Source organism: Chionomys nivalis, chromosome 2 (genome assembly GCF_950005125.1).
Source record: "Chionomys nivalis chromosome 2, mChiNiv1.1, whole genome shotgun sequence".
NCBI lineage: Eukaryota > Metazoa > Chordata > Mammalia > Rodentia > Cricetidae > Chionomys > Chionomys nivalis.
Window position 1 is genome coordinate 56416530 of NC_080087.1, and position 24428 is coordinate 56440957.

Consider the following 24428-nt stretch of genomic DNA (forward strand, 5'->3'; position numbering starts at 1 on the left):
CTTAGTTAGTCGATCCCCCCCCCCCACACACACACACACTTGTTCCCTTATTTTGCGTACCTGGTTTGCGGACCAGGACTTTAAGCTTTGTCCTTAGCCTGAACCTGGGAGTCGGCTGACCTGTCCCAAGGGACAAGGACCCCGCAACTGGATCCTCAGTGGCGCCAGGGCTGTGGATTTCTCGGTAGGAGACGTGAAGAAAGCTCAGTCATCTGGCGCCACTCTCGAACCCTGCAGCTTCCACAAACTTCTTGCGGGAGGCCTGCAGTCGCTCTGCCGGCTCTCAAGTGGTTTACAGCTTGGTACCACTGGGGTGGAGTCATGCATGGTCACTCGGGACCCGGCTTTCCTAAGGCCCTGCCAGGCCAGACCGTTTGGAGGCCCCCAGCAGCCTCGGGAGTAAGCGGAGCCACGCCCTCCAGCTCCACCCTGCAGGCGTGGGCGGGGCCCAGGGCTGTCCCAAGAGGAGGACTGCGGGGTAATGAGGTGCGGATAAACCTTCCGCTGTGTTCTGCCCTGGCGCTGCGGTCCAAACCCCTCGGAACTCTCCTGCTCCTGCCTCCAGACATCCCCTGCTTTCCCAGCGCCACCCCTTCCTTCGCCCTAGGCCTGGGACACCCTTCCGCCAGGAAGCGGCTCTTCCAGCCTCAGAACTACCTGGTAAGTAAGTAGTCCAGCGGTGCCGGCTGTACTCCCTCGGACCGCTGGGCTTGGGGTGAGGGTGAGGATGGGGGTGGGGAGCACTTCCGGGGAAATGGGCTGGTGCAGGCTAGGGAGCCACGCCTGGCTCGTTTGGCGGGTCCCCGTGCCGGCCCTGCCCAGACCAGCCCCTTTTGTGCAGACTTTGCTGTCTAGAGTGTTGCGAGCTCCTCGCCCCTGATGCCTGAGATCCAGCCAGCTATCTCTCCATCCTTTAGACGCTCCACCCAATGGCACATCCTTTGTGCCGGTATTTCCAAGCTGGGTACCTCTTATTTCCTTTAGCAGAGGACTCTCCAACCTCCCGAGACTCCCACTTCCAAGAAGGACTTCTGTCATATCTGAAGCCCTATCCCCTCGTGTCCTAGGGAACTTCTGCTCTTTCTGAAGACCCGCTCTTGTCCTAGTGACCCGTGTCGGGCAACCTTTTCCCCCTCCTGCCGCGCAGGCAACGGAGGGGCTGCTGTGGGTTGAGAGGTCGGCCCACAAGGGTCTAACGCCACTTCGACACCTAACCTACATAGCCCCCTCCCCTACCGAGAGCAACCCATCCCCCATACTCTTCTCTTCCGGTCGTGGGAGAAAGCCCTCCTAGCGCTCTCAAGCTGCGTGTGGGCTGGAGGGAAGGAAAAGGATACAAAGGAAGGTCTTGTCTCTAGAGATTCCTAGGAGGGCGCACAGGAGCGCCCGTGGGAGTGAAGCTAGGGTCGATTAGCTGGGTCCTTGGGACGGACGAGCTCAGCTACGGTCCCCGCTCCTTCCCACAGCCCGTTGGAGCAGCGACAAGATCACAGGGGAAGTGTTTTGACCACAGTGAGTCAGAAGTTCTCGAGTCAAGACAGTCGCGACATTCTCATGTCATTTGTGAGGACAGTTTGGTGTTGGAAAGTGGAACCTAGGCAGACAGACTGTTTGTTGCCCCTTGTCAGGAGGCAAGCGCGAGGAAAAGAACTTTGCCTTGGATGAGAGGCACATCCCACAACCAGCGTGGCACTAAGTACGCCAAAGGGCGCTGGCTTGCCGAGACTTCGGGTGCAATGGGCGTGTGCCTGTGAAGCAGCTGCAGTCGCATTGCTGTTAGCCCTCGCGGGTCTACCAGAGGGAAACCTCCACCCCACCCCACCCCCACCCCCGGCATAAACTCCCCCACGTCCTGCTTTCAAGACCTAGGGAATGCCTACTACAATCCCTGCTCCCTGGGTCTCAGAGACTCCAGCGTGACGGGACAGGAGGCTCCCTTAGCGTCCTTGGGCCTTGTGTACCCAGGACTTCTGAGCTTTCATTCCCAAATTTGGCGACTTTCACTGGATAAGAGATCGCTGCTGTCTCTAGGGCAGATCATAGCCTGGGAGTGGGCTGGGAGCATAGCCAATCAGAGGTGGACCCTGAGCTCCCTTGTGACCCCAGTCTGTTCTCCTGGCTCCTCCCCTTTTCTTTTCCCTCCCTCCAGTCCCCTTCTCTTCTTTCCACAGCCTCTGGGGTTTGCCCAGCTGCTCCCCTTGTCAGGGGCCCTACATGGCTTCAACAGCCTCCACCAACCCAGCGCACGCCCACTTCGAGAGCTTTGTGCAGGCCCAGCTGTGCCAGGATGTGCTGAGCAGCTTTCATGCGCTCTGTGACGCCCTGGGACTGGAGTCTGGTGGGGGATTGCCCCAGTACCACAAGATCAAGGCCGAGCTCAACTACTGGAGTGCCAAGTCCCTGTGGGCCAAGTTAGACAAGAGGGCAAGCCATTCGGTGTACCAGCAAGGCCAGGCCTGTGCCAACACTAAGGTAGATACCTAGAGTCTGGGGGAGGGCGTGAGTAGGAGGGGGAGTCGGAAGGAAAGAGGAAGCTGCACCTGCTCTCTCTCTCTCTCTCTCTCTCTCTCTCTCTCTCTCTCTCTCTCTCTCTCTCTCTCTCGTGTGTTTGCAGTGCCTGGTGGTAGGCGCTGGGCCTTGTGGGCTCCGAGCTGCTGTGGAGCTGGCATTGCTAGGTGCCCGCGTAGTGCTTGTGGAAAAGCGCACCAAGTTCTCTCGGCACAACGTGCTGCACCTCTGGCCCTTCACCATTCATGACCTTCGGGCCCTTGGGGCCAAGAAGTTCTATGGACGCTTCTGTACTGGCACCCTGGACCACATCAGTAAGAACTTCATGGTGACCCTCCAGTGGGTGTGCCTGGGTCTAGAGGCAGGCCAGTGGGAGACTGCAGGGCCAGACAAGGGGCAGAGTGAACAAGAGTCACTTTAGCTGGGTGGCCTTTAAGACCCAGATCTGACCTCAGCAGAAAAGACAGTGTTAGCTGCTTGGCCTCTGAGCGGAGATGTTATCAGGTGTCTGCGGGGTTGTACGGCCATAGATAGACACAGTGGTCGCCGAGACCTTCTCCAGCTCTGAGCAGGCACACACCAGAGCTAGAGAAGGCATGAGTCTGTTCCTAATGGTGTCCCACTTCCAGGCATCCGACAGCTTCAGCTCCTTCTCCTGAAGGTGGCATTACTGCTAGGGGTGGAAATCCACTGGGGCGTCACTTTCACCGGCCTCCAGCCCCCTCCCGGGAAGGGTAAGTACTTCTGTGCTCCTGGGAGCCCCTTCCCACCAAAGAGAGGTCCAGGTGGGAGTCAGCTGACTGTCTTTCCTGACAGTGAGGCCTGGGCAACCCCAGCCGCAGACAGTGTACAAATGAGAACAGCAAGATGAGAAAACACGGCTTTTCTCAGCTGTCCTTGGCTTCAAAGGCGTGATCTGAAAAAAACACCCTTTCCTACTTTCCAGGCTGTGGGGTCCTTTACAAAATTGTTTTGTTTCTCTAGCCTGACCTGGGAGTGTAGGGGCCCTCTGATCTCTACACCTTTGTGGCTCTCATACTCTCTGTCCCAGGGAGTGGCTGGCATGCCCAGCTCCAGCCCAGTCCCCCAGCCCAACTGGCCAACTATGAATTTGATGTCCTCATCTCGGCTGCAGGGGGTAAATTCGTCCCTGAAGGTGAGTGATCCTTTTCCTCAAAAATAATAAATAAGGTTATAAGTAAGTAAATAAACACCAGCACCCTAGGCTCCTGTGAGCCTTCCTAGAAGTGTTAGCCCTACCTCCGCCTACCACTAGGCTTCACCATCCGAGAAATGCGTGGCAAACTGGCTATCGGCATCACAGTCAACTTTGTGAACGGTCGCACGGTGGAGGAGACGCAGGTGCCAGAGATCAGTGGTGTAGCCCGAATCTACAACCAAAAATTCTTCCAGAGCCTGCTCAAAGCCACAGGTCAGGGCCCACCCTCAAAGGCTTTCCCCGCTCTGGTCTACTTTAGGATGTTTCCCACCTGCCCTTAGTCCAAGGGACCCCACTCTTGTCCATCCTTATGGCCTCACCAGTAAAAGAGAAAGAACTGTCCTCCAGGGACCAAGAAGATGCTCACTTGGCATGAACAGTCCTGGAACTGTCTCTTAAGTGCCTTGGTATTTTGCTGTGTGCTCCTTCACACTGGCGTATAGGAATGATTTAAGTTGAAACGGGAGTGGCACGCAAGAGGATGCCATGTTTACTTTGGCTTCAAACTGCTATGCGACCAAGTGATAAAAGCCTCCCAGCTGTCACTCCACCTGACTTCCCGTCTTTGCTCCATACTGCCAAGCCTCTTAGAGCGGGGCAGATGGTTCTTGGTGACACCAGATCTGTGTGCGGGACATCCACTGCAGCCTAAGCTGTGACTTCAGCTCTGAGGTCAGCCCTGGGTGTTTAGAGAGGTATTCTCTGCAGACTCACTTAAGACTCACCCCCTGGCCTCCACTTTGTACCGCAGGGATTGATCTGGAGAACATCGTGTACTACAAGGATGATACTCACTACTTTGTGATGACAGCCAAGAAGCAGTGCCTGCTGCGGCTGGGGGTGCTGCTCCAGGTAGGACCTGGCCCCAGAGAGGACGAGGCTGGGGGGGACACAGTCTATCCCATCCTCTCCTGCTTCTGTCCAGGCAGTAACTCCACCTTGACATGCTCTTGCTCCCTGCATGTGTGTGGCAGTGGGAATCCTATTCTGGGCTGAACTTATACGTGAGCTCCAGGACAGAAGGATGTTGTCTCTTTTCCTCTGGCTGGGTGTTAATCCCAGGGCTTAGAATGGGACCTGATGAGTGGTTAAGCGCCTATTGTGTACGGACTGAATAGATGAAATAGATGCCTTCTGTGTACTAAGTACCATACTGAGAGCTCGCTTTGTGTTTTCTCGTTGGAATCGCACAAGTTCTTTGAAAGTTGTGTGCTGTTTGTAAGTGCTGGACAAACCAAGGCTTTGGTAATTTTAGGACGAAGTCTATGACAGCAATGATGTCGGGCTTCCTGGTAGAGCAGGGCTGGGGACCCTCAGCAGCAGCGAGAATGTTGAGGACGGAACTTGAATAGGACAGGCAGGCTACTGGCGTTCTCTGCCCAGCTGAGCTTTCGATTGCTGTGTAGTCTAGGCATGCTCAGCTGTGCACCTTCTGTGCTGTAGGTCAGCCCCTGTAAGGTGGCGTGGAGCTGAGCCTGCCGCTCTGCTCTCAGGAATCTCGGGTTCTGATCTCTTGGCTCTGTAGGACTTGCCGGATACCGATCAACTGCTGGGCAGTGCCAATGTGGTACCCGAGGCTCTGCAGCGCTTTGCCAGGGCAGCTGCTGATTTTGCCACACATGGCAAGCTTGGGAACCTGGAGTTTGCTCGGGATGCACGCGGGCGGCCTGATGTGGCCGCCTTTGACTTCACCAGCATGATGCGGGCTGAGAGTGCCGCGCGTGTGCAAGAAAAGCATGGCGCCCGCCTACTGCTGGGACTGGTGGGGGACTGCCTGGTGGAGGTGAGCATTTCAGGGGGTCTAGGGGCCCCATGATTGGGGAAGAAGCTCTCTTATGGGAGAGTAGAAAATCCACTTGGTTTGGGGAGGAGCTTAGGGACTTCTTGGCGGAGGTGAAAGTTGTCTGGAGTGGAAAAGGAACATCCCCCCCCAAACCTTGGAGATCCCTAGCCATTCGATTCTCATTGAGTTGTTTCCTATTCTTCCCACCCTGCAGCCCTTCTGGCCTCTGGGCACTGGAGTGGCCCGAGGGTTTTTGGCAGCCTTCGACGCAGCCTGGATGGTGAAGCGGTGGGCAGAGGGTGCCAAGCCCCTAGAGGTGTTGGCTGAACGGTGAGGCCTGAGTTCCGAGACTAGTGCAGGCAGGGCAGACATGATCTGGGACAAGGGTCAGGAAGAGGGGGCAGGAGATGCTGACGGAATGGATGGAGGCATGGGACGACGAGGAAGACCTGGCAGTTCCCGAGGGGCAAGTGCTGACAGCTTCCCTCGTGTTTGTGCCACTGCCTTCCGCCGCCACCCCTAGTGAGAGCTTGTACCAGCTTCTATCACAAACGTCCCCAGAGAATATGCATCGAAATGTAGCCCAGTATGGGTTGGACCCTGCCACCCGATACCCCAACCTGAACCTCCGGGCTGTAACCCCCAATCAGGTCAGACTCTCCATCCTACCCTCCCACCCATCTTCCATCTTCCAAAATCAACTCCTTTCCCCATGCCAGGCCTTTCCTACTCAGTTTCTGTCCCAGGGCAGGGGGGGGGGGGTAGGGAGGCTGTCAGTCTCACCACAGTCAGGCTCCTCCCCTTGGGCTGAAGGGGCAGTGGTCCTCTCTGCCTTGGAACTGAGGAGAAGCTGCCTTAGGTGCAAGACCTGTATGACGTGGTGGACAAGGAGCATGTGCAGAGGAGGAATGACAAGCCGGATGGGGGGAAGGTGACCACAGGTGAGCAGGCCTACCCCCCCGGGTCGCAAGGCAGTCAGCATGCTGCAGGGTTGGGATGGAGCCCTACCCTGGAAAGCGTGTTTTGTGGATGCTTTGGGGCTCAGTGGGGGTGGGGTAGGGTGGAGGGGCTGCAGAGATGGGCAGCAGCTGTGTGCCAGTATGGAAGCGCTCAGTAGTTTCCACCACCATGCGCCAGTGGTGCTGAGCAGCCGCAGCTGGGCCGTGCTAGTCCAGCTGTTCTACCCACGGCTTCCAACCAGCAGTGGGTGTAAGCCCGAGCCACCTGTTCTTTGAGCCTGAGCTCTGTTTCCTCTTTGGCTTTTACATGGCTACAATGATCTTTGTTGCCCAGCTGTATGTCGAGAAGGGAGTTTTAAATAGAATGGGGAAGGAGGAGGTTCTGCTCAGCTTGAGTCGAACAGTCCGGCCCTTGCACGCCCAGCAGCAGGTGTGGGCCTTGGGTACAGCGCGGCTCTGCTCTCCTAGGGTTAGTGGGCACCGAGGAGCTCCTGCACTGGTGTCAGGAACAGACAGCTGGGTTTCCTGGGGTCCATGTCACCAACTTTTCTTCCTCGTGGACCGACGGACGAGCTCTGTGTGCCCTGGTGCACCGCCTACAGCCTGGCCTGCTGTGAGTCGTGCCTCTCTCCTGTGCCCAGCCCTCCCCCATACTGCATGGTAGGAAGATGCTGTACAGGTGTTGGCAGCCCAGTGAGTCCCGGCTGCACCTGTCACATCACCTCCCAGAGGTGGTGTTCTAGCCTGGCAGAGGCTGCTAGAATCCACTACATCCAGGGAGAAAAGTCAGAAGCCATGGAAGACTGAGATGGAGCAGTGGTAGGGCATGCTTGCTTAGCATGAGTGAACTCCTGGTTCAATCCAACACACACGCGCGCGCACACACACACATACACACACACCTGTTAGGTGTGATGACAAGCAACTATAATCAAAGCACTTAGAAGCAGAAGCAGGCAAATCACTGTAAATTTAAGGCCCATCTTAGCCACACAGTACCAGTCTAGACCTGCCAGAACCCCCACTCACCTTCCCAAATCAACTCCCTTCCCTAAGCCTAGCCATCCCTGTCCCTGTTGCTCCTAGTGGTCCGTCCTACCACAGGAGGCTCCTCCCTGTGGGGGTAAGGGCTGAGTAGTCAGCTTCTTTGAGATAAAGAGGGGCTGCCTTAGGTATGTGTGTACAACATGTGGCCTAGGAGCCTGTGCAAGGGAATAGGGACGGGAGGGGGAACTACACAAAGAAATGGCATGGTGTACATAACCACCAACACAGCAGCCTTTGTGCCCTCACCTCCCTTAGCTAGTTCTCACCTCCCGCTCCTAGCTTCCCTCCCTGCCCCCCTCAGCGGAGCCAGATTTGTGTCTCTCACTGGCCTCTCATCCGATGTTCCACAGGGAACCCTCAGAGCTTCAGGGCATGGGAGCTCTAGAAGCCACTGCCTGGGCATTGAAGGTGGCAGAACACGGGCTGGGCATCACCCCAGTGCTGTCTGCGCAGGCAGTAGTGGCAGGCAGTGACCCACTGGGCCTCATTGCCTACCTCAGCCACTTCCACGGTGTCTTCAAGAACATGCCCCACAGCTCAGGTGAGTTAGGGTAAGTGGGCAGGATGGAAAGGGAGCGGGAGGGAAGGGCTCATGGAAGGGCCCACCTAGGTGGAGGGCTGGGATATAAAGGTAGGGGTGCTGACAGCTGGACTCTGCTGGCAGGCCCTGTCAACCAGGCTTCTTCTGGGAACTCCAGTGCTATACTTTTCCTTGGCAAACTCCAGAGGACCCTACAACGGACCCGGGCCAAGGTGAGGATTCTAAGCAAGGTTGAGGCTGGAGAAGGGGTACCCAGGGAGGTTCCAGGAATGGTAGAGAATACATGGGGAGGTGAGAGCTGGGCTCGTGTTCTGTTCGCAGCTGTAGGACCTGTCATAGGACCACAGGGAGGGAGCTAGTGACAAGAAGCTTCCTTTGCAGGTGACTGCAGGCATAGGACAGGCCGACACTCTGCTATGTCCTGTTTCCTGTGACTTGCCCTCCATTATTGGCTCTACAGTCCGTGTCCCTGTCTCGCTGTCTGGTCTTACTCCCTTCCCTTCCAGCCTTTCTGTCTGTACACATCCACTCCCCTGCTCACGCTACCCGGGCATTCCCTCCTTAGGGAGAGGCTGAGCCTTCAAGTACGGAGGGGTCCCCTGTCTTTGAGCCCAGTGTACCCCCAGCACTGCCATCCAAACCCAAGGAGGTAAGATCCGGAGCCCTGTCTGCAAACCTCCGAGGGTAGGGGAGGGCTACGGAGAGTGAAGGCCTTGGCGCTTGGCTCTGGGTGCAGCTGATCCCTTATCCTGGGGCTCTCTTCAGGCTGGGGCTGAGGATCTTTGTGAACTCTGTGGGAAGCACCTCTACATACTGGAACGCTTCTGTGTGGATGGCCACTTCTTCCACCGGGGCTGCTTCCGCTGCCATACCTGTGAGGCCACACTGTGGCCAGGCGGCTATGGGCAATATCCAGGAGATGGTAGGTGGGCCTGGGAGATGCTACAGGGACTTCCAACTTGGTGCATTTTTCGGGACAAGGAGCTTGGGGGCAGGGAAGGGGGAGGGGAGGGCTGGACAATAGGTAGGAACAGTTTCTCAACTCCCTCCGAAGCTTTAGGTATGGAGTCCTAAGAAATCCACTGCAAGCCGGTCCTTCAGCCTCCGCCTTCTTTCTGAGTACCTGGCAGCGGGCTGATGTCTGGTCTCTTCTTCCCAGGACATTTCTACTGTCTCCAGCACCTGCCCCAGGAGGACCAAATAGAAGCTGACAGCAGTGAAAGTCCAGAGAACCAGGTTAATACAAATAAACAAAACAGTCCGTCTGTGTAATGGGATATGGGAAGAGGCAGGTCTCCCCAGATGAGTAGTAGACTTTGCTGGCAGTAAATGGATGCTGTCCTCCACTGGACACATCTATCCAGCGCACTGCCTGACAATGTCCACTAGATGGGGCCCACGACCTGACCATATGGTGGCTTTTCCAGGAGCTCCCTACACCAGATGACAGCAGCCTGCAGCCAGGCTCCTCACCTCCTGTACCTCCTGTCGAGAGGCTCAGCCCTATCCCAAGCCCCAGCCAGCCTACCCGACGGCTAATCCGCCTCTCCAGCTTAGAACGCCTACGGCTGTCCTCCTTGAACATTATCTCTGACCCAGGAACAGAGCCTCCACCCAAGCCCCCACGAAGCTGCTCGGCCTTGGCCCGCCAGGCTCTGGAGGGCAGCTTTGTGGGTTGGGGTGTGCCAGTCCAAGCACTGCAAGGTAAGTGTGCTCCCTACAGATGTGCTCATCTGGGAGGCTGTGGGGAGGAGGGGTACAAGAATTTCTGCCATGGGGATTCTGGGAAATAGAAACACAGGCCACTGGACTCCCAAGCCATATCTCCCTCTCCTCCATACAGTTCCTCAAGCCATGGAGAAGGCAGAAGAAAGTCCTTTTTCCAATGAGGAGGAGGAAGAGGAGGAGGAGGAAGAGGAGGAAGTACCACCTTTGGAGCCAGACTTAGAGCAGGTGAGTGGCAGGAAGCCAGCTGTCTACTCTGTTGAGCCAGGAAGCATCTGCCAGGTATTTTCCACCCCTCACCATAGAAGCGCCAATAGCCTGCATCCTCCTCCTGGTGTGTTTCCTAACCCCGCCTGACTGACTTGCCTCAAGTGTCTTAATTGCTTATTTCCATCCCAATGTTCCACCCGTCCAGTTTCCTCCATTCCTAACCAGGGTCAGGCCTTACTGCTGACGAACCTAACCCTCCCACAGACTCTGCAGACCTTTGCTAAGAACTCAGGTGCTATGACTAAGTACCCAACGTGGTATCGAACCCTCATGCGGCGTGCTAAAGAGGAGGAGATGAAGAGGTTTTGCAAGGCCCAGGTGAGCCCCAGAGCCCCAGAGCCCCAGGCATCCCGAGAGCTTGGGTGGGATCAGAGTTGTCAAGTGCAGAGTGTCTCCAGTGCTCTGTTCCAGAGCAATCTGGGGCATCCTGTCCTAAAATCCGCAGGCCATCCAGCGAAGACTAAATGAGATTGAGGTTGCTCTGAGGGAGCTGGAGACCGAAGGCATGGAGGTGGAGCTGGCTTTGAGAAGGCAGAGCAGTGAGTAGAGATGGGAGAGTGGAACCCTGTCCCATGTCTTTCTGGCTCCCGGCAGCATGTTCAGCCCTCAGCAGTCCCTGGGACTGGTGGCTGTGCCACACGGCTGACACCCAGAACAGCCTATTTCCCCTGGATCCTGTCACCTCCATTCCTTTTCTTTCCTATCAGGCTCTCCAGAAGAGCAGAAGAAACTCTGGGTAGAGCAGCTGCTCCAGCTCATCAAGGAGAGAAACAACCTAGTGACGGAAGAGGCTGAACTCATGATCACGTAAGGCCAAGGGGTGGTGGCATATGGGAGCCAGGTCCTATCCCTGTGCGGACCCTGCTTAGCTGTGCTTCTGCACTCTCTGGTCTCTGCAGGGTCCAGGAGCTGGATCTGGAGGAGAAGCAGTGGCAGCTGGACCAGGAGTTGCGAGGCTACCTGAACCGGGAAGGTCTATAGGCTATCTCATGACCTTGGACAGTGACCAAGTAACAGTTCTCTGGCCTCTGGCCTGCTGAGACAATTCAGGAGGAAGCCAAAGGCCTCCAGTCTCCCCCCAGTCAGGGCTACGCAATTGGCTTTTGTGTAGTACTTCCTTCCCCACTGGTGCCAACGAACACTAGGAAACCACCACCAGGCAAACCTCACTTTAAGTCTCAACAAATGCAGCCTGGAATGTAGAAACCAGGCTAAGTTAGCTTGATCATCTCTTCAGGCTCCCTGCCTAGGTCCCTGTTCTCTAAGCCTCCTCTTCTCCCTCCAGAAACCCTGAAGACAGAGGCCGATCGTCAGTCTGAGGACCAGGTCCTGAGGAAGCTGTTGGATGTAGTGAACCAGCGGGATGCCCTTATACGCTTGCAGGAGGAACGAAGGCTCAGTGAGATGGCTTCAGAGACGGGGGCCCAGGGCTAGAAGGTGATTAGCCACATGCCTGCTTCCCTGCCCTGTAAGCAAGACATCATCCAAGGGCACTGCCTCTGCCATCTGGACAGCCTCGCCTGGGGCTTCTTTTAAAATAAAAGTATTATGGCCATGAGTGGTGCTTCTGTTATGTTCAGGTAGGAGACAGGAATGTGCTAGGAAGGCAGGTAATGAGCCAATGCCCTGGCGTCCACATGATGACAAGCCCGCTGATCCTCAGTTCCCGTCACTGCCTCCACAAGGAATAAGGCAGAGCCACGAGGGTGTGTCAAGCTTTATTGTTCTTCAGCTCTGTCCGCCTCCTGCTGTCAGCAGTGGGGCTAGGTGAGGCTCTGAGCCACGGTCCTGGGTCTCCCTTTCCCTTCTCAGAACATGATGGAGCTCAGCCTGGACCCGGCACAAGCCTTTGACCTCCTGCATGTGGAAGATGTAGACTGTGCCTGCTACCAGCACCAGCCCCACACTGGGTGTCCAGAGCAGTATGGCCACTTCCCTGGCCCCTTCTCCTAAAGCCAGGATACACAGCAACGACAAGAGGAACAGCCCACAGACAGTCACATAGCCAGCGAGTTCCGCCCACCAGTGAGCTTGCTTAACACCTAGCTCCAGCTCCGTCCACACGTCCCTTAGCACACTGGTCAGTGCTGAACTTTCAGGAGGTCCTAGAACAAGGAAGAACAGTAGAGCAGGGTCAGAATGGAGGCTGGGGTTGCCTTGAAGTAAAAAGGGGCGAGGGGAAAGCTGACTCACCATGGGTAGGACAGGGGTCTTCCTGAGGGGGGCTGTGCTTCACATACAGAGTGGCCATGAGGGCCTCATGATCAGAGAGGGGGGTGCTATTGTTGGGGTCACAGCCTGTAGTGGTTTTCAGAGTCTTACAGTAGATGTAGCACCCAGAGACTGCCTAGGAAGAGCAAGGACAGAGAGAAGCGTGAGCTCTCCAGAGAACCAGGTACCAGAAACCCTTCCCCAGCCATTGGTGGCCCAAGACTCCATCAGCTGAACTACGGAGCATCATGGGCTGGTGACCGAAGAGGAGAACGGAGAAAGGCATGCTGGGGGTAAGGGCCTGACCTTGTAAAGCACATAGTCAATGCGGATGCCAAGTGGAAACGGTCCCAGGTCCTGCTGGCTGACATAGCAGTTTGTGGGTACCATGGTACAGCCGGCTTCAGAGCCCTAGGCAAACAGGTGGGTAGGACGTTGTGAGGCAGGAGATTGAAACAAGCATGGTGGAAACAATCAGACAGGGCCTCTCACCTTAAAGTCCTGAGTCTCTACGTAGGCATCACGAAGCCCTGTCCACTCCTTCAGCAGGCAGCAGCCCAGGTCTTTGGGGTGCATGTTGAGGTCCCCACACAAGAGAACCACATCTGCACTCTTGGAGGTGTGGCTACGGGAGGGGAGCAGAGCCATGAGGAGAAGAGCATTACTCTGCCACCCTTCAACCCAAGTCCCCACCGCACTGCCCCCATCAAGCCCAGGCTCACACACTGGATGAACTGGGCCAGTTCCCAAGCTTGGGCCACCCGGTGCGCTAGGTAGATGTCCTTCTGCCGACAGTACTCAGCATGGAGCTAAAGTGGAAGAGGTGAGGTTACAGATAAGGTTAAGGCCCCGGAGGTTGTCTAGATCAGCCCTGCATCTGTCACTGGGCAGAGTTGAACATAGAACGATGACCCTTGCCCCGCTGCCACCCTCTGATGCCCTGCCTCACCCCAGGCAACAGAGCTAGTGGCATCTCTTCTGGCCCACCACAGCACGGGGCTGCCTGGCCCAGAACCTACACTTGGCTAGCTTCACTCACGTGGGTCACGTAGGCATTGAGCACCATTCCGTTCAGATGGAGCACCAGCAGCCCCACAGCCTTCCCGCAGAACCAGTCTCCATGACAGACCTGCAGGCCAAAGACAGAGACACTCAGCGCTGCCACCTTCCTTCTGCCTAAGGCCCTGGGAGGGCAGCACCTAGCTTGTGTTATCAGGGGTAGTGGGGAGCCCCTTACCATGTAGGGGTAGCCATTGAGAGTGTAGACATGCTGGAGAATTTCCTGGATCGGGTGTCTGGAGAACACACAGAGGCCACTGCCGATGAGCCCGCTGAAAGGCAAGTCTTGCTTAGCAACTGGAAAAACAAGGAGGGAGATACCCAGCCCTCTTCCGCCCCTTGTCTCCCAGTTCTGATCAGCAACTTTTCTCTCTTCTGCTAAGATCAGCCCCAGAACAAAGCTTAGGACAGCAGCCCTAGCAAAAGGATGGGGGGGGGGACGGAGGATGGGGGGCGGGACACGGGACACGGGACGGGACAGCCCAAGAGGAAGAGGGTGAAGGATGCAAGCAAGAATACGGGAGAGCCAAGAGCTTCCTGGTCTAACAGGCCCCAGCCACAGACGGTCCACCTTCTGAAGTAGTGTGCATCTGGGTAGGTGAGCGATAGCTTTTGCCTTAGGTACTGGAAGTCCTGCTCACTCCACACCTGAGGACAAAGGTGAGGATGCTTGCTTGGACTTCATCCCAGAGAGAAAGAGGCCCCCAGCGCCCCCTGCTGCCCTTCTCCCAGTCTGGCCTGCCTGACAACCTCACCTCCTCCAATAGAGCCAGGTCGAAGCTTTCCAAGTTCAGAAAGTCGGCCAAGCGCTTCATGCGGTCGGCCCTATGCTTGCTCAAGTAGGGGATGTCCCTAAAAAAGGAGAAGAGCCAGGGGTCCGGAGAGATGGTTCAGCGGTTAAGAGCACACTGGCTGCTCTTCCAAGGTACATGGATTCAATTTCAATTCCCGGCACCAACATGACAGTTCACAACTGTCTGTAACTCCAGTACCGCAGACATACATGCACGCAAAATACCAATGCACATCAAATAAAAATAAATGAATTTTCTTAAAAAAGAGAGAGAGAAGGGCCAGGCTCCGGGAGATGACTGCTGCCACCATCCGAGCGGCTCTGGGTGATGTGGACTTTAGAAAGACAGGGTCAAGGCTGAAGGCCTGTTTCTTTCCTAAGCATTTGAGGACAGGACAGGAAGGTGGCCCCGAGGCCACAGCCCTCGCCTGGGCGCACTTACCAGCAGTTGAGGTTAAAAACTCTCAGCCGGAGAGAGAAGTTGGGCTTCATGGCTGGGTGCTTCGGGCCACCGGCGGCGAGGCTGACGGAGCGCACAGGTGGCCGGCCCTGTCCCGTGCTGCACAGTCCCTCGAACGCGAGCTGGGGGCGACTCCCGCGTTACCGGGACAACAGGCCGTCCGCCAACCCGGAAAGGAGGCCGAAAGCAAATTCCGGGCGGGCTGCGCGAGACTGCCGGCAGTCCCGGGAAGGTCCCGTGGGGACCGCTCCAAGCAGTTCGGGCCCTCGGCGGGTTCCCGGCACCGCGGCCTACGGGTTCCTGGCTCGGCCCTGGCCCCAGCAACAGGCTCAAAGTTGATGCGAGGCCCCGCCTACGCCAGCCGCTCAGGCCCGCCCCTTGCGGGCGTTGGGGGCGGAGCCACGCGGTTGCCGTGGCGACTCGCAGTGTTTGTGCTCCCGGCTGCTGGCTAGCGCCACCATGGCCACTTCGCAGCCGCAGCGGCAGCCATGCGGGCCGAAGCCCTCGGCTTGTCGCACACCGTTGCTGCCGGAGTCGCCGCTGCAGGTGAAGGTGGTGGGGCTCTTCAAAAGCTCCAGCTTTCAGATGTCGAAGACCATCGCAGAGGTAACTCTTACCCCCCAGTCTCTACGAGCACGGCAGCCCCCTGCCTCGGTTTCGCCAGGGCTGGCGGGTTCGCGTTCTATCTTCAGTGTGGGTGAGTGTGTCGGAGACGAAGGCAGGTCGTGGAGAGAACCGCACGGGGAAAATGGTAATTTCCTCGTAGCTATGCATCGAGATGCTAGTCCACGTGAAGTTTTGACTGAATTGCGGATTTACAAAATTCAAGGTTACAGAAAAGTATTACCGCATAACTAGCTGACTTAAAAAAAAAAAACTCCTTGTGATTTGGAGTGATTTCATTCTGGAAGGTTCTTTTTCTTTATAATTTCCATAGGTGTTTCTGCATTTCAACAGAGACAGATACTTCTCGGATTCTTAAGATGGCCCAGAAGTGCTTTGAAGAATCCATATGTCTTTTAAAACTCGTAGAGTGACATAAAACACTTGAAGAAAAACAAACAAACAAATCTAGCCTGGTCAGTCACGCTGCAGCACATCTGCCACCTGAAAGCAGGAGAATCGTGGGAGAACGATTGTGAAGCACGCATCGCGCATCGCTCGGCCCCACGACCTACCACACACTCCGCTCTGCCCCGCGACCTACCCACACACACCGCACTGCTCTGCGACCTATCCACAGGCACCTCACTGCCCGCGACCTACCCACATTCACCGCACTGCCCCGCGACCTATCCACAGGCACCGCTCTGCTCCACCGCCTACCCACAGGCACCGCACTGCCCCGCGACCTATCCACAGGCACCTCACTGCCCGCGACCTACCCACATTCACCGCACTGCCCCGCGACCTATCCACAGGCACCGCACTGCCCCGCGACCTATCCACAGGCACCGCTCTGCTCCACCGCCTACCCACAGGCATCGCACTGCCCCGCGACCTACCCACACACACCGCACTGTCCCGCGACCTACCCACACACACCGCACTGCTCCACCGCCTACCCACACACACCGCACTGCCCCGCGACCTATCCACAGGCACCGCACTGCCCCGCGACCTACCCACACACACCGCACTGCTCCACCGCCTACCCACACACACCGCACTGCCCCGCGACCTACCCACACACACCGCACTGCTCCACCGCCTACCCCCACACACCGCACTGCCCCGCAACCTACCCACACACACTGCTCTGCCCTGCGACCTACCCACAGGCACCGCACTGCCCGCGACCTACCCACACGCACCGCACTGCCCCGCGACCTACCCACACACACCGCACTGCTCCACCGCCTACCCACACACACCGCACTGCCCCGCGACCTACCCACACACACCGCACTGCTCCACCGCCTACCCCCACACACCGCACTGCCCCGCGACCTACCCACACGCACCGCTCTGCTCCACCGCCTACCCACAGGCACCGCACTGCCCCGCGACCTACCCACACGCACCGCTCTGCTCCACCGCCTACCCACAGGCACCGCACTGCCCCGCGACCTACCCACACGCACCGCACTGCCCCGCGACCTACCCACAGGCACCGCACTGCCCCGTGACCTACCCTCAGGCACCGCACTGCCCCGCGACCTACCCACAGGCACCGCACTGCCCCGCGACCTACCCACAGGCACCGCACTGCCCCGTGACCTACCCACAGGCACCGCACTGCCCCGTGACCTACCCACAGGCACCGCACTGCCCCACAACCTACCCACAGGCACGGCTCTGCTCCACCGCCTACCCACACGCATCGCTCTGCCCCGCGACCTACCCACACACACGGCTCTGCCCCGCGACCTACCCACACACACCGCACTGGCCCCGTGACCCATCCACATGCACCGCTTTGCCCTGCGACCTACTCACATGCACCGCTCTGCCCTGCGATCTACCCCACAGGCACCGCTCTGCCCCGCCACCTACCATTTGTGCTTGTTTTTCCAGATTGCCCAGATGGTTGCAAGGGCAGCCAAGTAGAATTCACCTTCAGAAACTGCCTCTTGCTTGCTCCAGCACCCACTGTTTGTGATGTGTAGGAGGGAGAATAAAGGTTTCTTGGTTCCATTTGTTTCGTTTTTATTGTTGTTTTGAACCAGGGTTGTTTTTTTGCTAAAGAGGTTCGAGGGATACTTCTCTTTCTTAGTTGCTTCTCTTAGGGTGAATTATATTTGTTCCACACTGCAGGAAACGTATTTGCTTTTTTTCCCTTTCTGTGAAGTCCAATTAGTAATATGTTAGGTGTTTTGGGACAAAGTCTCAGGCTTACCCCGTGAAAGCAGTGTGCCTAGGAATGGTAAGAAGCCCATCCTCCTGGCACTCAGGAGGCCGAGACAGGGAGACAGAGAGCTGAAGGTCAGCCTGGGCTACACACCAAAGCAGAGCGGCAGCCGCAGGATGTAAGTGAATTGTGAGTAGTGTTCCAGTGAAATTTTATTGTAGATGCTGTGTTGGACTTACATATGATTTTGATGTGATACAAAATATGATTCATCTTTTGATTGTCTTTCGATCATTAAAAGATGTGGAAATTATTCTTGGCTGTCAGTTCTTTCAAAACCTTACAGGAGTCGAAATCTGATATAGATGGTACCAACTCAAGAAAACAATGTCTTTACTTTTCTAATAATGTAATTTTCCCAAGGTTTTGCCTCTTGGGACTATATTCAAATATGAAAATGTATCAATGTAAATTCAGTTAGTTCTAGCATAATCAAGGATATTTGATTATAATCCCAATATATGTATAAGTAATCCCAGAAGCCTGACACATAGACAGATTTAGATTTGCACAAAATCAGGATAAATATTAGCATATATTTTAATTTGGATGTGGTCCACTCCACAACAAATGCTGTTATTATGAGCAAACATAAAAACTACTGATCTTATTACTTTTTCTAGACAGTTCTTCACTTAGAAACAGTGGTCACCCTGTAGAATTGCCTGAAACCACCGAACGCAGGCTGTGGAACTGAGAAATAGTTCTCTTGTTTGTTGCCATCTTGCACCATCCCAGAATATGAAACACTCTCACCCACCCAGGCTTCCCCTGCTTGAAATGCCACACCCGATAGAACATGCCCGCCTGTGCTCTTCTAGACCACAGCAGGGCCTCTGAGCATCACCCTTAGCAACAGAGGTTTGGTTCCCAGCACCCATCTGCCAGCTTACGACTTACAACTCCAGCTCCAGGAAATCCAGTGGCCTCTTCTGGTCTCCAGGAACATCCCCAATCCCATGAACATTGACTGCCTCCTGACCCAGCCCCAGGGCACGCGGGCACACACACACACACACACACACACACACACACACCTTTTAGAAGTCTTTTTTAAAGAGTCATTTTCTCTGATTCATGCACATGAAACATGTTTGGCTAAAGCACACTCAATATTAAAGCTCATCTGGAAGCCGACACTTACTGAGCATTTGCTTCTCCTTTTCCTGAGTGGCGTAATCACAACAGTGGCCTTTTGGTCATTCTCCTTACATCAATAAATTAAGACAATAATATTTATAATTTTTTTTGCTACAAATCAAGTACCTGAAATTTAGCAATTTAATTTAGGGAAAAAGTCCTAAAAGAACATAAGAGATTCCCAAAACCATTTGGTATAAACTCATTTATTGAGTTATGTGTCGATGACCCACCATATACCAGATGTAGTAGCAATATAAAAAGACTAAGACATACCCTTGCCCTCTTGTTCCCTAGAGGTAACGGACAAACCAGACAGGGTCAAAATGACTTGGCAGGGCCCCTGAGAACAAGCCAGGGCATCTCAGTGGGGCAGGGTGGGCTGTGTGTGCTGTATGAAACTGTCTGAAGAGCCCATAAAAATCTAGAGAAAAGATTTTGACTTTCAAGAGAGAACCTAGGCGCTGTGATGATGGCCCAGGGAATAGAATGCCAGCTGTGCAAGCACGTGGACCTGAGTTCAGAGCCCTGGGCCCCCTGTGAAGCCAAGCTCAGCCCATGACCCCTGTAGCCCTAAGACTGGCAGGAAGAGGCCGGTGGGTCTCAGGAACTCCCCAGCCAGCCAGCGTGGCTGAGATAGCTCCAAGTTTAACAAATAAGCCAGAGAGGAGAAAGGAAGGCCTCTGGTCCCCGCAAGTTCATGCATGGCTGTGTGCGCTGCCTACTCCCATACGTGCATGTACAGCTAGTGCGCCCTGCCTGGTTCCCCAATGTGCATGTATGGCTAGTGCACCCTGACCTACCCCACCCCCAGATAAATAAGTAAATACATAAGTGAGAACCTAAACTATTCTATCTTGCAACCTAGACTCTGAAACATAATTACCCATCCAGATTTGAAGATCCTGTGATAGTTCCTCTTCAAGAATTTGCTTGGGATCAGTATCTACAGGAGAAAAAGAGGGTAAGGGATATGCCAGCATGGGCGACATTGGCGCCAGCATGGGCGATATTGGCACGTCCACTTCCGTGTGAAGTATTTGTGCAGTTTGGGGAAAAATGACAAACTCCCGCTATCATTTTACTCATCTTCCTAGACTTTCCTAAATGGTAAGATATTTACATCTTGTAGTTGGTATTTGAGAGAGAGGGTTTTAAACTGTTGGAGTCGCCAGCTAGCCCTGATGGCCACCCTTCTTTCTTATGTGTTGCTTGCACTTCCTAGGACACCCTGGCACTCAGCTTATGGTGGGCTGGCCCTTAACCTGGAAAGTGTGGGTGTGTGTTTCACAAAGGCAACTGTGTTGCTTGGAGCTGTTGTCTGAGGACGTCTCCTGGCAGTGGCTACCCTCCTATGAGCAGCTCACCCTACTGGAAGCTTTGTTCTCCACATTTCTCCTCAAACCCAGGGCTGCCCTGTCGGGGCATGGTAGATAGCTTACATTTTGTAGTGTTACCTGGAGTCTAGAGTGAGAAGGAGGCTATGGTGGCATCCTGACTCAGCCATATGTCATATGACGAAGTCATAGCAAACACTTATGTATGGTGCTTAAGGAATGGAGGACACTATTCTAGGATGCCGGGTAGGAAGGGAGGGTGACATTCAGCTCCTGCTACAGCTACGAGTAACCAATGGTCCTGTTTTTCTTGGGATACAGAAATTTCAATGTTAAAATAAAGCAATTTTAAGGAAACTGGGACAGTTGACCGACCCTAACATAAGACCATTTTTCAATCATTAATTAATTAATAATGCATATATGCGTGGGTATTTTGTCTGCATGTATTTTGTCTGTAAACCACATGCATGCCTAGTGCCCATGAAGGCCAAAAGAGGGCAATGAGTCTGGGCCTGGAGTTAGGGACAGCTGTGAAAGCCCACGAATGAGGTTTTCTAGTTCGTCGCTGTTGCTTTATTTGGTCTTTCTCCTTTCTTCTCTCTCCCACCCCCAGCTTAACTTTTTAGTGTAAACCATGTCTTGTGTTGGGTGCAGGGCTTCCTAGAACATTTGGTCCCAGTAAGTCGGTTCATAAGGCTTAACTCGCCTTCTGCTTCCACAGAATGTAAGGCTCCCCTATGGGCACAGCTTCAGGGGCCATGGGAAGGCCTATCTCTTCACTCAAAAGAAAGAAAAGGAAAAAGAAAAAAAAGGACAGCATCATTAGCAGGTAGTGACAGAAAGTTCTAGAAAGCATCAGAGCCAGGCTGCTACCTTGAGGCAAGCCAGGAACTCTCCTAATGTGCACCAAGAGATAGTGTTTCTATCTTATGTGTCTTCTCTGGCATTTCCTACCTCATAGAACAAAATGTCCACAGTTACATTTGCCCTTCTTGCTATAGGTTTGGGTCTTGCAAGACACAACACCAGTAAATCTAAACACTCCAGGGACTGCCCAGCCTTTATCAGTGACTCACCACTAGGCATGAACAAGTGCACTCTCCAAAACGAAAGCTAGAGAAAAGCAGGTTTTGGGAAAGTCACAGAAAGCAAGGCAGAGGCTATCAAGGCTCCTCAGAGGAGCGGGCAATACGGCTTGCTGGCAAGTTGAAGGCAAATTGTTGTCTAAACTAGTATTTCTCCAATGCAGTCTTGAGACCAGCAGACTGATGGGAGCAGGAGGGACAGACGGAGGCATTTTTATGTCCTATATTGAGAGGGCACATCCTTACTTCACATCGCAGAGCAGAATCTGTATACACACATCTCAGCACATACATACTGCCACCTGCTTGTCTGTTAATTCATCCTAGATGCTGCCTAGGGAGTACCCACATCTTCCCAATGAAGGGTGACAATAAGTAACGAGGGATAAGTGTGGGAGGGGATATGGAGAACCTCAGAGTCAGGCTTGATTGGAGGAGCAGGACTGAACTTGGAATGGCAGCCTTTTTCGTTGTAAGACGCGCTAACTGAAGACGACAATGGCAGGCGGATGAGGAGCTGACCTGTCTTCCAGGTGGTTGTCTGAATGAAGCACAGCTTAAAGATTCAATTCCTGTCCCCCAGCTCACTGGAGCTTGTGATGACAGGCAGCACAAAGCTCAGTATTCTGGTTACAGGACCAGAATTTCGCTGGCTACCACTAGAAATGCAGACTCTCCATCCGGTCCAACCCCCAGCACAAATCAGATTCTACTGAGGCTTGCAAATGGCTGCTCCAAGTCACTCAAGGTTTGCCAGGGTTGGTACTGGAAAATAACAGGCCATATCTTCTCTGGGGTTCATGTTGTTCAGGCCACGCTGGGGATCTAGGAAGCTGATGGCAGCATTACATTGATGAAAACACTAATATACTTCATCTTAAGTGGCTTAGGTTTAAAGTGTCGGGGAAGGTGAGTTTCCTTGTCTCTGATCAGATGTAGAAACTCCCGTTGGCCCTCATGAGGCATCTCCTAAAGAAATCCTCCTCTCCAGAACAATCACTGTCTCATGCTGGGTTCCATAGCTTTACTGCACACATGCACGCACAACACCTCAGTTCTCTGCATTGAAAAGCATACTTACTCAGGCCCGCTTCCAAGAATGCACACAGGAAAGTGTGCCTCACAAACGGAGACAGAGACTGCATGGAATTCACAAATGAATGGAACAGATGCACCAGGCAGATATTATTATTACCCAATTTCACCTACCTATGACTGTAATAAAGACTGCTTTCTAACTTATTCTCTATTCTTCATTATGTTAAGAGTTTCAAAAATGTTAAATTCTTTTTCACAGCAGAATTCTCAAAGATGGTTTTTTTTTTAAAAAGAAAACATATTTTAAAAGCATTAATACTGTAGCTGGCAAGTCAGGCTGTAGAGTTCATCTCAAGCTCTGGTTTGTGGTTTCAGCAAATGTTTTGTTTTTCTGTCATTATCCCCACCCCACCCCTATTTTCTGTAGGAACTGAAGGGCGAAACCTGGGTATATTCCTCCTATGTGATGTGCTTTATTAATGATCAACTGCTGGGTAACGCATTTGACCTGAAGAAGTGGGCCCAGAAGGTGTGGGACGTGGTTGATGTCCGACCCTCCGCACTGTATGAAGCACTAACTTTGAATTATTCCACCAAGTTCTTAAAAGACACCAAGGCAAGTTACACAGTTTTTTAATAGAATTTTTCATCATTTGTTTTAACTCAGCATTAATTGTTGATGTACTCACAAAGGAGATACACCAGGAGATTAAGATGTAAGCCCCCCAGTGACCTTATTAAAAGCAGTTGCAAAGGATTATACTTCAGGGTTTGGCTGCGCAATGAGTTAAGCAGATGTATGTCACAGAAGACTGTGTTTCTCCTCCCCTTTCTTTCTTTTTTTAATATTTTATTTATTTATTTACTTACTTATTATGTATACAGTGTTTTGCGTGTAGCTTGCATGCCAGAAAGGGTACCAGATCTCATTACAGATGGTTGTGAGCCACCATGTGGTTTCTGGGAATTGAACTCAGGACCTCTGGAAGAATAGCAAGTGCTCCTAACCTCTGAGCCATCCCTCCAGCCCATCTCCTCCCCTTTCAAGATGTACGTGCATGCATTCCTCCTATTAGAACATAAACACCGTTTGATATGCACCTGTAGTCTTAGCTTCTCAGGAGGCTGAGGCAGGAGGATTGTTTGTACCCTTAATTCTAAGGCCAATCTGGATGATATAGCAAGACCCTGTCTCACAGCAAAGCAGGAACTAGCGGATATCATGAATGGGGAGGGCACGTGTACCCCAGCAGACTGTGGAGTTGTTTCTCTCCTTCGCTGTTATGTGGGTTCTGGGGACTGAACTTGGGCCATCAGACTTGTGTAGTCTGTGTAGTAAATGAGGGCTTTACCTCCACTGCCCTGTGTGCCACATGTGTCCAGACACCCTCAGAGGTTAGAAGGGTGTTCAGTTCCCTTGAAGCTGAAGTTAAAGGCATTTGCAAGCCCCTAGATGTGGGTGCCGGGAACTGAACTTGTGTCCTCTGGAAGAGCAGCAAGCAGGGTTAGCATGGTTAGCACTGAGCCAACCCTCCAGGCATGGCCCTGAAATACTTTAAAATGAGCACTATCACATTGAGACTGGATGTCTGAAAGGAGTGAACTGGGATTAACCATCAGCCCCTGAATAATCTGATCTACAGGATGAGGACTGTCTTAGCGTTTCTATTGCTGTGAAGAGACACACTGACTATAGGAACTCTTACAGAGGAAGACATTTAATTAGGCGTAGCTTACAGTGTCAGAGGTTTAGTTCTTTATCATCCTGGCAGGATATGGCCGCTTGCAGGCAGACATGGTGCTGGAAAAAGAGCTGAGAGTTCGACATCTTGATCCACAGGCAGCAAGAAGTGAACTTTCTTATACAGTCCAGGCCCACCTGTCCAGGATCACACTGCCCACATTGGGCTGGGCCTCCTGCATCAATTAGCAATTAAGAAAATTCCACAAGCTGGGTGTGGTGGCACACGCCTTTAATCCTAGCACTTGGGAGGCAGAGGCAGTGAATCGCTGAGTTTAAGGCCAGTCTGCCTGGTCTACAGAGTGAATTCCTGGACAGCCAGGGCTACACAGATTGACCCGGTGCTAGGACCCGAGCTGTGCAGAGGCTTTGTCTCATGACCCTTATTCAACCACTGCCTTGAACAGGAACTAAGCACAGTAGGCAGCCAGTGAGTGTTTGGTTGAACAAACAATGCATTTTTAAAACGCTGGAAACTCTGAGGTACGGAGGAGGATTTATTGTCTGTGGTTAATTCCCAAAGGAAATCTGGAGGTCCACAGTGTTCCCCAGGAATGTAGTGGCCACAAGGAAGGCAGAAATAGTAGTCTATCAGGCTGAGAAAATGAGACTGAAAATGAGTCTTGGTGCCAGAGGTCCGAAGTTACTTGACTAACAA

At 53.6% G+C, this 24428-nt stretch overlaps 3 protein-coding genes across 6 annotated transcripts in view; 2 read left to right on the forward strand and 1 right to left on the reverse strand.

Moving 5' to 3' along the window:
* The first annotated feature begins 464 nt into the window (after window positions 1-464).
* Mical1 (microtubule associated monooxygenase, calponin and LIM domain containing 1) lies at window positions 465-11605 on the forward strand. 2 transcript variants are annotated; one of them, XM_057755999.1, is made up of 24 exons: window positions 465-660; window positions 2150-2472; window positions 2615-2822; window positions 3138-3242; window positions 3560-3664; window positions 3785-3940; window positions 4479-4579; window positions 5253-5510; window positions 5725-5840; window positions 6034-6160; window positions 6370-6451; window positions 6938-7082; window positions 7867-8057; window positions 8181-8269; window positions 8623-8706; window positions 8823-8979; window positions 9217-9293; window positions 9485-9761; window positions 9901-10010; window positions 10257-10370; window positions 10498-10591; window positions 10760-10859; window positions 10952-11025; window positions 11338-11605. In XM_057755999.1, exons 2-24 carry the CDS (start codon window positions 2215-2217, stop codon window positions 11484-11486), a joined length of 3177 nt encoding a protein of 1058 aa, XP_057611982.1. In that variant the 5' UTR covers window positions 465-660; window positions 2150-2214; the 3' UTR covers window positions 11487-11605. The 2 variants fall into 2 exon arrangements, with proteins under 2 accessions (XP_057611982.1, XP_057611973.1); XM_057755990.1 differs by having other exon boundaries at window positions 2172-2472.
* On the reverse strand, window positions 11504-15030 carry Smpd2 (sphingomyelin phosphodiesterase 2). The gene is made up of 10 exons (XM_057756004.1): window positions 14558-15030; window positions 14078-14174; window positions 13894-13970; window positions 13501-13594; window positions 13303-13392; window positions 12990-13072; window positions 12756-12888; window positions 12570-12674; window positions 12246-12399; window positions 11504-12157 (listed from the first exon to the last, which is right to left on the reverse strand). Exons 1-10 carry the CDS (start codon window positions 14605-14607, stop codon window positions 11781-11783), a joined length of 1260 nt encoding a protein of 419 aa, XP_057611987.1. The 5' UTR covers window positions 14608-15030; the 3' UTR covers window positions 11504-11780.
* Window positions 15031-15034: 4 nt separating this feature from the next.
* The window catches only part of Ppil6 (peptidylprolyl isomerase like 6), a 28181-nt gene continuing 18787 nt past the window's right edge, over window positions 15035-24428 (forward strand). For 2 of the 3 annotated variants that reach the window (XM_057756010.1, XM_057756015.1), the window contains exons 1-3: window positions 15035-15181; window positions 19435-19530; window positions 22457-22645. In XM_057756010.1, the coding sequence (XP_057611993.1) occupies window positions 15035-15181; window positions 19435-19530; window positions 22457-22645 (432 nt within the window). The remainder of the gene's footprint in view (window positions 15182-19434; window positions 19531-22456; window positions 22646-24428) is intronic. The other variant, XM_057756021.1, reaches the window with a different exon arrangement.

Excerpts from the sequence above, each read along its gene's own strand:
- Mical1 (XM_057755999.1), top strand. The coding sequence starts at position 2,215 with ATGGCTTCAACAGCCTCCACCAACCCAGCGCACGCCCACTTCGAGAGC. Across the intron at positions 5,511-5,724 it reads TGGGGGACTGCCTGGTGGAG|CCCTTCTGGCCTCTGGGCAC; the intron begins GTGAGCATTTCA and ends CCCACCCTGCAG. Across the intron at positions 6,452-6,937 it reads TGGGGGGAAGGTGACCACAG|GGTTAGTGGGCACCGAGGAG; the intron begins GTGAGCAGGCCT and ends CTGCTCTCCTAG.
- Smpd2 (XM_057756004.1), bottom strand. The coding sequence starts at position 14,607 with ATGAAGCCCAACTTCTCTCTCCGGCTGAGAGTTTTTAACCTCAACTGC. Across the intron at positions 14,175-14,557 it reads GTTTTTAACCTCAACTGCTG|GGACATCCCCTACTTGAGCA; the intron begins GTAAGTGCGCCC and ends CTCCTTTTTTAG. Across the intron at positions 12,400-12,569 it reads TTGACTATGTGCTTTACAAG|GCAGTCTCTGGGTGCTACAT; the intron begins GTCAGGCCCTTA and ends TGCTCTTCCTAG.